The following is a 15,489-nucleotide window of genomic DNA, read 5'->3' as shown; positions in this document are numbered from 1 at the left end:
TGTGGCATTCAAACACAGACATCAACACAGGGTTCAAACATGGGGCACCAACACCAGATTCCAAACAAAGAGAACCCACACAGGGCACTAACATAGGGCTTCAAACACGGGGTTCCAAACCCGGGGTTCCAAACACTGGGCACCAGGATGGGGCACCAACCGGAGGCACCAGCACGGGGTTCCAAACATGGCACTGCAACATGGGACACCAACACGGAGTTCCAATCATGAGGTTCCAACACAGGGCACCAAGATGGGGTTCCAAATACAGGTAACCCACAGTGGGTTCCAAACACAGGTTTCCAACATGAGACACCACAATGGGGCTCCAAACACAAGGCACCAACACAGGCACCAACATGGGGGTCAAACACAGGGCACCAACACACTGTTACAAAGATGGAGTTCCAAACATGGGCACCAACACAGGGCTCCAAACACTGGACACCAGCACAGGGTTCTAAACACAGAGTTCCAACATGGGCACCAACACGGGCACCACCATGAGGCACCAGCTCAGGGAATCCACACAGGGCACCATCAAGGGATTCCAAACATGAGGTTCCAGCATGGAGTTCCAAGATGGGACATGAACACAGGGAATCCATGGGCTGGAACACGGGTACTAACACGGGGCTCCAAACACGGGGCTCCAACACAGGGCTCAAACCTGGAGCACCCACATGAACACCAACACAGAGTTCCAAACATGGGCACCAACACAGGACACCAATACAGGATTCCAAACACAGGGTTCCAAACATGGGCACCAACACAGGGTTCCAAACATGGGGTTCCAACACAGGGCACCAAAATGGGGTTCCAAACACAGGACACGAAGATGAGGCATCAACACAGGGCTCAAACAGGGCACCAGCACAGGGCACCAACAAGGTGTTTCAAACATGGGGCTCCAAACATGAGACATCAGCGTGGGGCTCCAACACAGGGCACCAGCATGAGGCACCAGCACAGAGCACCAGCATGAGGCACCCACAGGGGTTCCAACTTCCTGCAGATGCCAACCTGCTCCTCGAGATCATTAAATTTGCACTTGGTCCCAGGGAGGGCTGATAACACCGTCACAATCCAGGGGCTGGTGTTGACAGGTAAAATAATGCACTTCCCCAAACTCCTGGGATTCCCTGCAGGGCTGGAATGCTGCTGGCTGCTCTCAAAGCAGCAGCACACCTGGGGTGAGGTGGAAAGCCACAATTCCATCATCTCCAGCAGCTCCAGAACCCCTCCTAGACACAAGCACAGATTCAACAGCCCATTCCCAACCCTTCAGCTTGTGGGATCTCCCATTTTTCCAGGGCAGTGCCCAACCATGGCACTGACAGGAAACCTTGGCTCTGCCACTGATTCAGTGCCTGGAGTCACCAGGGTCTGGTTGTGTGCCATGGATGGATTCCTCTGTAAAACCAGTGGAATTACAGTGCTCAGGAATTGATTTGAAGATGTTCCATGTAAAGGCTGGGAGGTATTTGGTGCATTCCAACATTTCCTCTGGCTTCCTCTGATTGCTGCATCTCAGCCTGGAGATGATTCTTGGTTTTTTCCCCCTGTGGACCCCAAAGTTCCCTGCCCTGCCTCTGCTCTGTCTGGCTCACAAGGGCCATGGACTGACCTTGGGCTCAGATGAGAGAATCCAAAATCCTTTTCCTTTCTGCCTCAATCCTAGCTGGTTTTTAGAGGGATTTTTGGAAATAAGACTGGGTTTCTGCACTTGGGCCTGGAGAGCTCCTGCTGGTGCCACAGTTGACCCCAAACTCCCTTCCAGTACCCCCGTGTGCCTCAGTTTTCCATTGCCTGGAGGGAAATCCCACAAACTGAGCTGTCCCCCCGACCCTGGGCTCCCAGGCAACATTAATTTTAACCTTTAGCAGCCATTAATTATAACCCTGAGACCCTGAGGGGGTCTCTGTGCAAAGCTGGGATGTGCTGTTCTTGCTGGAAAACACCATCTCCCAGCAATGCCATGGACACCACGACAGCTGGTCTCAAAATGCAGCTCTGACCCTTTCCCCACAGTCCAGCAGCACAGGAACCCCCAGCCATGGCACAGACTGCTCCAGGCTTGAAACCAACATCTCTAATTTCAGCACCAGCATCTCTAAGCTCAGTACAAATGAGATGCAATGAGTTTTGCATCTCCAGACAAAAGTCAGGACCATGGGGTTGGACTTCTAAGTGGCTCAGAACTAATCCTGCTGACTTCTCCTTCCTTTTAATTAGTCCTGAGCACTGAGACATCCCCACGCTCCTCACAAGTAACCACTAATCAGGCAGGGTATGAGCTCCAGTAATTACCTGGATTTGCTGTCCATCCTCCCTGCAGTAATTGCAGCCCTGAGTAGGGCTGAGCCCTGTGCCAGGCATGTGGAGCACGAGCCTGGCCGGGACCATGATCCTGAGGCTCAGCAGCACCCAAATCCCTTTAGCCTCCAAACCTGTTTTACGAGACTGACTCCACTGATGGAAAAGCTCTGGCTGGAGAGGTGCTGGGGCAGGACACAGTCCCAGGGGAGGATTTTCAGAGGAAAAGGTTTTATTGCACCACAGTCCCACCTTGTTCAGACTCAGCCATTGGCTGGACTTGTTTTTCCCACAGTCCCTCTCTTGTTAAGAGCGATGTTCCCAAAAAAGCTTTTTTTAGAGGGAAGAAAAGGTAGAGGGAGAGGAGAGAGGAGTGGGAAAGAGAAGGGAAAAGGGGATGGAGGAAGGGGGAAAAGAAGGGGGAAGGGGAAAAAGAAGGGAGAAGGAGAAAGAAAAGGGGAAGGGGAAAGAGGAGGAGGAAGGAAGGGAGACAAGAAGAGAGAAGAGGGAAGATGAGAAGAACAGTTCCACTGGAAGAGACCTACATCCATCCTCTGCTCCACCTGGAGCTCTGTTTCCCACCTGTCTTGGAGAAAAGAACCTTCACAAACCCCTGTGGGTCCCTTCCAGCCTGGGATACCCATCATCCCATGATATAATCCCACCAACATGGAACATCAGTCCCATGGCACTTGCACAGCTCCTCTGGAAGGGAAAATACTCAGTTTATTGTAGAGCAAGAGTCTTTGTTAGAGCCCAAACATGGACACTTGGTCCTGCTGGTCTGCATCCCTCTGGGATAAAATGGTCCCACCTTAGAGTCAGCTCTGGAGAGGAAAAACCAGCTCCTCAATTTCCAGTAAAGCCACCAACCCCAGTGACAAGGCAAGGAAAAGGTTTTCCAGACATCCCTCAGGAATGGGAAATGGAGGAAAGTGAAAAGAAACTTTCTGGGCAAGGAGCAGATGGGAAGAACCAAATCCCAGAAAAGAAATTCTCACTCTGGGATTGACACCAAGAAAAGGACGTTTCTGAAGAGCTGGCTTGGCCAAAATGGCCATAATTAGGGCACAGTTGGTGCTCCAGCCCTGGGGTCACATTTTCACATGGGAATTTCTGACAGTCTTTGTTTTGGGATTGATTCCCAATTTTCTGGGTGGGAAATCTGTGCCCAGGCTGCAAAATTCTGGTGCTCTGAGGAGCTGAGCTGTAACGAATCCCTTTTGAGCCTCCCCTGCACTCACTGTTCATAGAACCATGGAACATAATCGCTTGGAAGAGACCCTCAAGGATCATCTAATCCAACACCTGGCCCTGCACAGGACACCCCCAGGAATCCCTCCATGCTCCTGGATTTTTCTGGTTGTTAAATCACAGCCCACAGCCTGACTTTCAACACAACCTGACCTCAGCTCCATCTCCACAAACCCCCCATTGCTTCCTGCCCTCTCCATGCTCCCAGGGTCCAGCTGCAAGAGCAGCTCTGGGATAGATCCCAGGTAAGGGAGGCCAGGAAAAGGGGAGCCATCCTTCCCAGGTAAGGGAACCCAGGGGAACGGGAACAGCCCTTCCTAGGGGAAGAGGAGCAGTCTTTCCCAGGTAAGGGAGCCCAGGGGAAGGGGAGCAGTCCTTCCCAGGGGAAGGGGAGCAGCCCTTCCCAGCACTGCTGGAGGCTGATCTGTGACCTCCCGAGGGTGGCGAGTGCTGCATTCCCCAGCTCTAATAGAAGGGGCAGGATCTGATGTTCCCTCAGCTGGAACACAGCAGGAAAAAAAGCATCAGATTTCCCGGGACCGTGATACCATCCCCTTCAGCAGCTGATCCTGCAGCCCCCCCCTCCTCCAGGTATATAAATGTTGTCCCAGGTCACCCTCAGGGACACGGCAGGAGGTGGGCACCGAGGGCACTGCAGGCAGGATCATTGCTGGGAGCCTCCATGATGTGGGAACTGCGCTCCATTGCCTTCACCAGGGCCGTGCTGGCGGAATTCCTGGCCACTCTGGTCTTCGTGCTCTTCGGCCTGGGCTCGGCGCTGAACTGGCCCTCGGCGCCGGCGCCGAGCACGCTGCAGATCGCGCTGGCCTTCGGGCTGGCCATCGGGACGCTGGTGCAGGCCCTGGGCCACGTCAGCGGCGCCCACATCAACCCGGCCGTGACCCTGGGCTGCCTGCTGGGCTCGCAGCTCTCCCTGCTCCGCGCCCTCTTCTACGTGGCGGCGCAGCTGCTGGGGGGCGTCGTGGGCGCCGCCATCCTGCACGAGGTGACCCCGGCCAGCGCCCGCCAGGGCCTGGCCCTCAACAAGGTGAGGCCGCGGCACGGGGAGGGTGAGGCAGGCCCGGGACACTGGGCAGGGACTTTGGGAGCATGAGAGGTGGCAGGCCCCAAAAACCCCCTCAGCTGCCCCAAAACCTCCCCATGGAGATCCCAGAACTCCCATGGGGATTTTCTTCAGAGAACCAGGAGAGGCCCAAAATCTGGGGAATTCAATCCCAAATCCACCCAAAAGTCCCTAAAAACCCCCTCAGCTCCTCAAAACCTCCAGACAGGGATCCCAGAATTCCCCAAGATTCTCACTGGGATTTTCCTCAGAGAACCAGGAGAGGCCCAAAATCGGGGGAATTCCATAGGAATTTTATCCCAAATCCACCCAAAAATCCCTAAAAACCTCTTCAGCTGCCCCAAAACCTCCAGCTGGGGATCCCAGAATTCCCAAAAATTCCTGGAATTCCCCAAAATTCTTGGGATTCTCCAAGATTCCCACTGGGATTTTCCTCAGAGAATCAGGAGAGGCCCAAAATCAGGGGAATTCTATGGGAATTTTATCCCAAATCCACCCAAAAATCCCTAAAAACCCCCTCAGCTCCTCAAAAACTCCAGCTCGAGATCCCAGAATGCCTGGGATTCCCCAAGATTCCCACTGGGATTTTCCTCAGAGAATCGTGAGAGGCCCCAGAATCAGGGAAATTCCATCCCAAATCCACTCAAAAATCCCTAAAACCCCCCTCAGCTGCCCCAAAACATCCTGCCAGGAATCCCAGAATTCCCACTGGGATTTTCCTCAGAGAACCAGGAGAGGCCCAAAATCGGGGGGATTCCGTGCGAATTTCATCCCAAATCCACCCAAAAATCCCTAAAAACCCCCTCAGCTGCCCCAAAACCTCCTACCAGGAATCCCAGAATTCCCAGAATTCCCAAAAATTCTCAGAATTCCCCAAAATTCCCATTGAGATTTTCCTCAGAGAACCAGGAGAGGCCCAAAATCAGGGGAATTCCATCCCAAATTCACCCAAAAATCCCTGAAAAACCCCTCAGCTCCCCAAACCATCCTGCCAGGGATCCCAGAATTTCCAAAATTCCCCAAAATTCCCAGAATCCCCAGTGAGGAAGCCTCTGAATGCCACAGTCCAGCACCTGCTGGACCCTGCTGCTCCAAGGCTCCTGCCAGGAGCAAGGATGAAGGCAGGACTTGTCTTCTTCCTTTAGTTTTAGGGCTAAAATTTCCTGAGGTCCATCAACTATTTCCCATTGAGCCACTTCTTCCACCTGGGAAATTTTTGGTTTTTTCATATTGGTGCCAAAAATGCCCCCTGGTTTTGGGGCTGAAGCCAGAGGAGGGATCCAGCTGGCCACAGACACCTCCCTTGGAGTCACAACCATCTCATTTTTCCCAGGATTGTACTTGGGGCACTTGGATTCTGGGGGTCCCAGTGGTTTCAGGAAGGACACATCCAAAATCCCACCTCTGCATCCCTCTTGACCCAGGCTCGTGCCAGTTTCCCCTCAGGTGTGGGTACAGGCAACCTTTTCCTGGCTCTGCTTTGGCCAAGCCACATTTCCCAGGTTGCTGAAGTGGTGGGGACAGGAGAGATTTGGGTCTAAACCCAGGGATTCCCTGGATTTAGATTCCTCTGGCATGGTTTTAGTGCTTGTGAAAAACGCCAATCACTTGTTTTTAAAATTTTAAAAGTTTAATGATAATAAAATGGTTATAAAAATAGTAATATAATTAGAGTAATAATGATTTGGAATTTGAATTAGGACAATATGAGACAACAAATTCAAAGAGTTACGGACATCCAGGTACCTTTTTCTGGGCATCACGAGCCCAAAAAAGGACCCACATTAACAGAGGATTAACCCTTAAAAGCAACAGCCTGTTGCATATTCCTACACCTCATACACAATGCATAAATTCCATTCAAACACAGGATTCTGTCTGGGCAGTGTCAGCTTCTTCCTCTGAATCCTGACGGTGCCTTCAGTTGGGAAGAAGTTCATTTCTCCTGATAATGGAGCAATAAATTCTCTTTCTCTGAAAGATTCAGGTGTCCTGTGGCTGCTATCTCAGTGCGAGTCCTTTCTTTAGGAAAAAAGTATCCCACATAGCAGAGTTTCTATTTTAACAATTTTTTATAACCTAAAACTATATTTAACACAGTAATTAAGAGAATTAATACAGCATTACTTTCTAACACAACACATACAATATTCATTTTAATATTTGCAAAAAGCCAATCATAAAATACATGCAATTTTTCACAGTGCTGGTCCAGAGGAGCATCTCCCCTGTCCCCTCCCTCCCTCCATTTCTCCTGGGGCACTGGAGCTGACTCCTCTCCCAGGAGATGCTGTGCTGGTCCCACCCACCTCCTGTCCCCAGCTCCCCCCATGCCTGGGGGGTTTCTGATCTGGGGGAGAGCCAGTGAATCCCCCCATGGCTCTGCCTTGGCCAAGCCACGATTCCCAGGCTGCTGAAGTGCTGGGGACAGGAGAGATTTGGGTCTAAATCCCAGATTTTCATTAGATTCAGCTCGTTCCTTCCCATTGTGATGAGATGGTCACACCAGATCCAGCTGGTTCATCCCAAAACCCAACACACGGATTGCCTAAAGCTTCACAAGGATCTCAGGGAAAAAATAAAGCCAGGGGAGCTTAGGATCCCCATGGAGGATTCTCCAGTGGTATCCTGGCCTCCAACACCCCCTTCCTCACAAGAGGGGGAAAATGAACTGAAATCCAGGGATTCCCTGTCCCATCCCAGGGGGGCTCAGGCACCTGTCGGGATCAGCATCACCCAGCCCCAAGGGAGCAAGGGAGGGGCAGGGAGCTGGGTTGGGAGGCAGCACATGGAAATTGCCTTTCCCACAGCAGGGAGGCACTGCCAGGGCTCAGCAGCACTGCCAGAGTGATTAAGAGGGTTAAAAAGAGGGATTGTGGTTTGATCTGAATGAGAGGATTTAGGCTGGTAATGACTGAGGGTAATAAAAGCAGGAGGTTTAAGGGAGACTCAGACTGCTCAGCTTTGTTGGTTCACAGCTTAAAGTGGGAACTGGGGATTTTGGGATTTTGAGAAGGCTTTTTTCCCCTGTGAGCTGTTCGTGGTGTGGCTGCCTGCACAGATCACCCCTGTAAAAAGGGAGGGGAATACTGGGGAGGAGAATGAGGAAGATCTGACTCTGGAGCTCGGGCAGGAGGGCAGAGCTGCTGATCCTCTTCCTGGGATCACCAAGCAATGGGATTAGATTTGGGAGGGAACAAGGAAAGAAGGGACTGAGTTGGAGGATCAGCTCCAGATCAGACCTGACAAATTCTCTGAGTCAAAAAAGTGTGGAGAGGGATTTTTTTTTTCCTTTTTCATGCCAAAATATTTCTTTTCAATGTCTTCAAAATGCAACTTGCGAACTTTTCCAAAAGGCATTTTGAGTAGGAGGAAAACAAAAAGAAATTGAAAAATACCAAAAATGTGCCAATAAAATTTCCTGAGAGGTCAATCAAGCATTTCCCATTGAGCCACCTCTTCTACCTGGGAAGTTTTTTCTTATTGGTGCCAAAAACCTCCCCTGTCTCCTTTGGCTCCCCCTGGTTTTGGATTCCTCCTCCATATTTCCCATCCACTCACAGAACCTGGATTTGGAACATGTTTTTCCTCCCGTTCCAGCTGCACAATGAGACCACGACGGGGCAGGCGGTGACGGTGGAGCTGTTCCTCACCTTCCAGCTGGTCCTGTGTGTCTTTGCTTCCACGGACGAGCGGCGTGAGGACAACCTGGGCTCCCCTGCCCTCTCCATCGGCCTCTCTGTGGCTGTGGGGCACCTCCTCGGGGTGAGTGGATGGGCCAAAACCTGGCACTTTTGGGTTCTTTTTTTGTTTATGCCCCAAGTTGGTTTGGCTGCATCCCCTGGCTTGATGGGGGATATGTAACCTGTGGTTTTCCAGTAGAGAGAGGGAAAAATCCCACCAAATCCATGGGAGAGCTGTGGCCTGAGCTCAGCCTTTATTTGGCATGAAAAACTCCAAGCCTAGCACCTGCTGGACCCTGCTGCTCCAAGGCTCCTGCCAGGAGCAGGGATGAAGGCAGAACTCGACTTCCTCCTCTGGTTTTAGGGCTGAAATTTCCTGAGGTCCATCAATTATTTCTCCTTGAGCCACTTCTTCCACCTGGGAGATTTTTGTTCTTTTCATATTGGTGCCAAAAATGTCCCCTGTTTTTGGGGCTGAAGCCAGAGGAGGGATCCAGCTGGCTACAGACACCTCCCTTGGACTCTGCCTCTCCTTGAATCCCATTGGAAGTTCCAGGGATCTGTGGGATCTCTCCTGGAGCAACGGCGTTGGTCACTGGGGCTCCCAAGTGCAGGATGAGCCTGGGAAGTGTTTGGGATGGTTACTCAGGGAAATCCCACCTGGGTCATGGCCCAAAGCAGCCCCCACACCCAGTGCACACAGGAAAACGCTGTTGGTCACAGCACACTGTAAGAGCATCGGGGGGTGGCACGGTCGGGACAGATGGAGACGAGAGATCTCTGCAGCCAGGCCATGGAACTTGGGGTTTATTGCAAAGGGCCTGGGTTCAGGGCCCTGCTGGGAGCTGCCAGGCACAGCTCAGAGCAGGCCTGAGAGAAGAGAGGGGCAGAGAGGATGAGAGGGAAAGAGAGTAAAAGGGTAAGAGAGTAAAAGGGGTAAGAGAATAAACAGGGTAAGAGGCAAGAGCTAAGAGGGGCAAGAACTAAGAAAGTGAAGTTCCCATTACAGTACAATAAATCTTCTTCTGTGTTGAATATTCTGATCCTCACTAACCAATCTAGTACAATACACAAATCCTACAGCATTTACATACAGCCTGTGAGAATCATTACATTACCATACTGTGTTACATTTTAAACCCTACAAACTCCTCTTTGGGCCCCTCCTGCCAAGCCAGCAGGGTCTGCTCTGACCCTTGGAGCTGTCTGCAAGCAGAGGGTGTTGTTCCATCAAAAGGGCATTACCTTCAGCCAGCCACACCATTGCTTTCCTGTTGTTCAGTAACTGAGGGATCTCAAAGCTTGCTTTCATTTCAATCTCGTTTATAGTTTCTGTATTCTCAAAATCTTTTGCCAGAGATTTATATTTATAAGGCTTTCCTGTTTCATCTTCCCCAACATCACACCTTCCATCCTCAGTGCCCCACGAGCCTCTGTGTCCATGGGACTGTTCCACCCCTGTCCTCAGAGGCATGAGAGGGAATTTTCTGCAGGACTGGGAGCTCATTCCCGCAGCTCCTGGGGCTGCAGCACAGCAACCCCGGGACACACGAGCTCAGCCACCTCACAGTGCTGACTCAGGTGCTGGCAGCTCCTGGGATCCCTTTTCCTGGAACAGGAGTGCTGAAGGGTGCAGCAGCAGCTCAGCTGTCACCCTAATGACACCCCAACGCTTTTAAAAAGAGGTGGAAGGGTTTAATGCTGACAGCAGCCGTGGTGTTCCCGGCAGATCCGTTACACCGGCTGCTCCATGAACCCCGCCAGGTCCTTCGCCCCCGCCGTCGTTGTTGGAGACTTCAGCGACCACTGGGTGAGAGCTTTGGGGGTTGGGTTGGGTTGGGGTGGGTGAGGCCCCCACAATGCCAATATTCCTCGAAACTCACCAAGCCAGGCAAATCCCAGGCATTTCCATGCCAGCTCCCAGCTGGAGGAGAGATGGAGAGATTAGGAGAAGGAGGTGGAGCTGCTGGGTGCTTAATTGGCTTTTCCAAACTTCAAACTGGGAGCATTGCAACAGGATCAGGGTGTGAGGTCTGTTGACATGACTTGGCACAGGGAACAAAACCAATGGAGAGTGGAGCTGTTGCCAGTCCTGGGGAACTTCCCTGGTTCCTGGATCTAGGTACACCTTTGGGAACACTCCCTGGCTCCCCAGGGAATGCCCATGGCTCTGAGCCTGCTGGAGCTCCTGGAGCATTTCAGCAATGCTCTCAGGCACAGGGTGGGATTGGTGGTGGTTGTCCTGAGCAGGGCCAGAAGCTGGATTTGGAGGATCCTTGTGGGTCCTTTCCAGCTCAGGAGATTCCATGATTTTATTGTTTTCATCTACAAAGAGCCTGGCTGGAGGCAGAGCTGTGGTGGTTCCTGATGTGTCCTGAGGTGTCTCACCCAGGCAGGTGACTCCTCCTCCTCCTGCTCCTCCTCCCACAGCAATCCATGAGTGGGTAGGAAAATGCTCCTCCAGATGATGCCACATCACTCAGCACGTTCACAATGGGCCTGTCATTAATGCACAGTCTGAGCAGAGGGGGAATGGTGGAAGAGGATGGTTGGGAATATCCCGGCACTGGAGGGGAGCTCAGATCCCCAGCGATGGCCAAAGCAGAGCTGACTTCGTGTTTTGCTCCCAGGAAGGAACCCAAGGCCCTGGAATGCTCCTCAGAGATCCCAGCTCCTCCCCATCCTCCAAAGCCAGGCTGGGCTTTGCTCACCCCACTTTTCTCTCCTCTCCTCTCCAGGTGTTCTGGGTGGGCCCCCTGATTGGGGCTGCAGCAGCCTCCATCCTCTACAACTACGTGCTGTTCCCACAGGGCAAAACCCTCTCGGAGCGCTTGGCCATCCTCAAGGGCTGCGAGCCCGAGCAGGACTGGGCCGAGCGCGAGGCCCGGCGGCGCCAGTCCGTGGAGCTGCACTCCCCCCAGACCCTGCCCAGGGGCATGTCTGAGAAGGTGTAGCCAAACCCTCCCTGGGCCGAGAGAGGAGCTGGAAACCTCTGGCGTGGTTTTAGTGCCAGTCCAGAGGAGCATCTCACCTGTCCCCTCTCTGCTTTCGTTTCTCCTGGGGCGCTGGAGCTGACTCCTCTCCCGGGGAGATGCTGTGCTGGTCCCACCCACCTCCTGTCCCCAGCTCTCCCCGTGCCCGGGGGGTTTCTGATCTGGGGGAGAGCCAGTGAATCCCAACCCCACAGGAACAAGGGATCTCCCCAGGATGCCCTCTCCCTCGTGCCCCTCGCAGGACACGGAGCTTGGCTGGGGCTGTTCCCTCCCGGAGAGCTCCGAGGAGCCTGAAGAGTGTTCATTACCCTGGGTGTGGAGGTTCCACCCGATGCCTCATTGCTGCTGCACTCTGCTCCCGTCCCGGGTCCCTGCTCAGCTCTGGGCTCACACACAGGAGCAGGAGCAGGAGCAGGAGCGCTCACTCTGAGCCATGAGTGCCACACATGACAGGTTCTGCTGTGAAAGGGACCCAAGTGCCATTTCCCACCCGCCACAGGACACGGAGGTGCTCCCACAGGAGCTTTCCTGGCAAGATGGGACTGGGAGCATGGCCGTGAGTCCCTGCAGGTCCCACTGGGGAGCACTTGCAAATTCTCCCTCCTGTGAAACAGCAAACCCAGGTTACAACCCAAACTCAGACCCACCTCATTGCTGGGCCAGGGTTGTCCTTCCTCTCTCTCCCTGGTTTTCCCTTCTTTCCTCTGGTCCTGTTCCCCTTGGATCACCTGGAACACACCAAGGGAAGATTTCACACCCAGCGTGTTGCAGGTGCGAAGAATCAGAATCATGGAATGGGCTGGATGGGAAGGGACCTCAAACCCCACCCAGTCCCACCCCTGCCGTGGGCAGGGACACTTCCCACTCTCCCAGGCTGCTCCAAGCCCTGTTCAACCTGGCCTTGCGCACTGCCAGGGATGGGGCAGCCACAGCTTCTCCAGGAATTCCATTCCAGGGCCTCTCCATCCTCTCAGGGAGGAATTCCCTCTCATTTCCATCACCTGCTTCTCACATCCCTTTCTCATGCCTGCATCACTCCTGACCCTCCAAACCCCTCCCACGCCTTCCCTCTGCCCTCTCAGGACCTGGTCATGGTCCTCAGCCCAGCCAAGGAATTTGGGATGGTTTTTGGGTGAACTTTGCTCTTTCAGCCATTGATTTAACCCCATTTCACTTGCTCTGCTCCAAGTTCTCCAGTCCCAGTGTGGATCCCACCAGTGTCAGCCCCACCAGGATTTCTCTGGAAAGGCTGTGATGAGAATATTCAATTAGACTGGGCCAAATTCCATTCATAAGGGTGATTTATGGATCCTTCTGGATCATTTCCCTCCCCTTGTTCTGACAGGACACCCCCCACCACAGGATGCTCTTCTCTCTGCTCCACAGCACCATCCCCTCCTCCCATCAGATCCATCCTTGCCTTCCTCCCATGCTCTTCCTCAGATGTTGGAGTGGCTGTTGCTGCAGGGCTGAGGAGGGAGCCCAGCTTTGATCTGGCCCAGACCTGGTGATTACCCACAGCCAATCCATGCAAACACCCCCAGAGGGCTTTGCCAAGGCAGCGCTTCCAGCCCTGGTGTGATCCACCCAAAACCAGGGACTCTGCTTCCCTTTGCTCCTTGATGGTGAATTTGAATTTTAGCTCAGAAGAGACTTCTCAAAAATTCCCTCTGTTCTCAGCAATGGCAATAAAATAATGTTTTAAACCAATCCCAGTGTCAAATTGTATTTCTGTTATCAAATGCTCACTTTTAAAAGTCATATGAGGGTTTTGATGCCTTTTAAAGGAAAATTAATCCACCTATGTGTGCAGGAAAATCCCAGCAGACTTTTCCAGAAGTCACCCTGGGCATGCTCTGCTGTGGAAAAAGCCACAGCTGAATTCAGTTATTTATTTAAATTAATGTTGGTGCGTTCAATATCTCTTCTCCAGATTGAAGCATTTCATTTATTATTTACCCTGACAATGTTTAAGTCTCACGGGGCCTGAGCCTCAGGTTTAATGTCTGATAATGGCTCTCCTCTTTCCCATGAAGTGCTTTAAATTCCCTTTTAGCCCCTGAATTCGAGCACAGGGATCAAATACTGACACATTTATGGAAAATAATAGATATAAAGTCACCTCCCAGACCCCAGACCCCTCAGCCAGGGGGCTGAAGCAGCCCCAGTCTTCCTGGGAACACAAATTCACCTTCCCTGTGGAGCTGGGTCACTTCCCAAACTTGCCCTGTCGGGAAACCACCCAGACACTCCAGATTGCACCGGGGGAGCTGGAATTGGACGGCAGGACCAGGAACCTGGAGCTGCCATGGACAGACCACAGTCCTCCCTAAAATGGCCACACTTGGATGTCAGAGCCAGGATTTGAAGCATTCCCGTGTCCTTCCACCCCCAAGATCACGAGGTGTTCCCCTTCTCCCACCCTGGGGTGCCTGAGCTTTGGGCTGATCCTTCTGCACAGCTGCAGAAATTCCAGAGCATTTTGCACACACCCTCATCCCTTCCTTGTCCTTGCTGCTTGGCTACCATGTTCCTGGAACCATGGAATTGTCCAGGTTGGAAAACGCCTTGGAGGCCACCCAGCCCAAGTGTTTCTCCACCCCTGACCGTGTCCCCAAGTGCCACAGCTTTGAAATCCCCCCAGGGATGGGACCCCACCCCTGCCCTGAGCAGCTGTCCCTGGTCTGGAAAACCCTTTCCATTGAGGAAATTTCCCCAATATCCAACTAAACCTCCCCTGGCACAGCCTGAGGCCATTTCCCTTGTCCTGTTGTTCCCTGGGAGCAGAGCCTGCTGTCCCCTCCTGTCAGGAGCTGTGCAGAGGCAGAAGGTCCCTCCTGAGCCTCCTTTTGTCCAGGCTCAGCCCTGTCCAGGTCCTTCAGGAGCTCTCCTGACCCTTCCCTGGTGCTCCAGCCCTTCCCCAGCTCCATTCCCAGCCCTGGACACGCTCCAGCCCCTCAGGGTCTCTCCTGGCAGTGGGGTCCAAGGGGACCCCAGGATTTGAGGGGTCTCAGCAGAGCCCAGGGGTCGTGCCCTGGTCCTGCTCCTCACAACTTCTGCCACAATTTGAAGTTAATCCCAAGGAATTCCGTGCCTTGCCCCTTCCAGCTCTGGGATGGAGCATTGCCACACCCACCCACTGATCCCTTACCTGTTGTAGGGACCTGGGAGCATCCAAATCCCTGCTCAGGGAATCTGGGAGAACCTGGGAGCACTCACCTTGATCCCAGTGCCTGAGGGGTTTCTGCATCATGTGGGAAAATGGGGAAACCACTGGGAGAACATGGAAGTAAAATCATGGCCTGGAGAAGCTCAAGCCCAGCTGTACCTTGGAAATCCCAGCACAGGACAAACCCATTGAGCCCCTGGTCACACCTGTGGGACAGGGAGGACAGAGACCAGCCCAGGGTCACCTCAGGGAGGGGCAGAGCTGAGTTCTCTGCTTGGGATTTCTTGGCCTGACCTTTCCAAATCTTCCCAGTCCCAATCCCAGAGGCTGTGTGAGCCTCCAGCAATCACTTCCCTGCAATGCCATGACCTGCCTGGGATCAGGTACCTCATTATTTTACATAATCATTTTTATAGATCTATTTGTAGATGGAGAAGTATTTCCCAAGTGTGTTTTCCTTGAGGAGCCAGGAGGGCAAGAGGAGGAGGCAGGGCCAGGTGTAGGAAACGACCACAAACCATCCCAGAGGGTGCTGGTGCTCCAGGGAAAAGCCAAACCTCCCAAAATTCTTCTATTCCCAGGGTTCTGCCAAAGGATCTGCTGGAGAGAATGGAGTTTCTGCTTCAATTTTTATCCAAACTTCCCAAGAATCCAAAGGAAAATCCCACATTTCCAGACACCCCTCAGTACAAGAACCTTCAGCTTCAGGTCTGATGGCACAAGGGAATTTCCCAGCATGGGTCTCTTTAACTCCCCAGTGAAGATTTTTAAAGCTGAGAAGTTCCTTGGTGCATTTGCTCTGAGTTTCAGAGGCAGAACGGGGGGAAAATGGATTTTCCCATTCCCCAGCTGTCCCCAGTGTTCTGCTGTGAAACCTTGGGCACTTGGAGCCAGGGGATTGTGTGAAAATCTTGGATTTTCATAGAACCATGGGAGGGTTTGAGTGGGAAGGGACCTTAAAGCTCATCCAGTGCCACCCCTGCCATG

The 15,489-nt window shown here is 52.8% G+C and overlaps 1 protein-coding gene across 1 annotated transcript; it reads left to right on the top strand.

The window, feature by feature from the left end:
* The first annotated feature begins 4,255 nt into the window (after positions 1-4,255).
* AQP2 (aquaporin 2) lies at positions 4,256-11,294 on the top strand. Its single transcript, XM_066567662.1, has 4 exons — positions 4,256-4,621; positions 8,258-8,422; positions 10,070-10,150; positions 11,079-11,294. Exons 1-4 carry the CDS (start codon positions 4,256-4,258, stop codon positions 11,292-11,294), a joined length of 828 nt encoding a protein of 275 aa, XP_066423759.1.
* The last annotated feature ends 4,195 nt before the right edge of the window (positions 11,295-15,489 follow it).

This window comes from Molothrus aeneus, chromosome 30, assembly GCF_037042795.1.
Source record: "Molothrus aeneus isolate 106 chromosome 30, BPBGC_Maene_1.0, whole genome shotgun sequence".
In the NCBI taxonomy this organism is placed as follows: domain Eukaryota; kingdom Metazoa; phylum Chordata; class Aves; order Passeriformes; family Icteridae; genus Molothrus; species Molothrus aeneus.
This window is presented reverse-complemented; position numbering and strand designations above follow the sequence as displayed.

Coding starts and splice junctions, on each gene's coding strand:
- AQP2 (XM_066567662.1), top strand. CDS start 4,256: ATGATGTGGGAACTGCGCTCCATTGCCTTCACCAGGGCCGTGCTGGCG. Junction 4,622..8,257: donor AGGGCCTGGCCCTCAACAAG/GTGAGGCCGCGG, acceptor CTCCCGTTCCAG/CTGCACAATGAGACCACGAC. Junction 10,151..11,078: donor GAGACTTCAGCGACCACTGG/GTGAGAGCTTTG, acceptor TCTCCTCTCCAG/GTGTTCTGGGTGGGCCCCCT.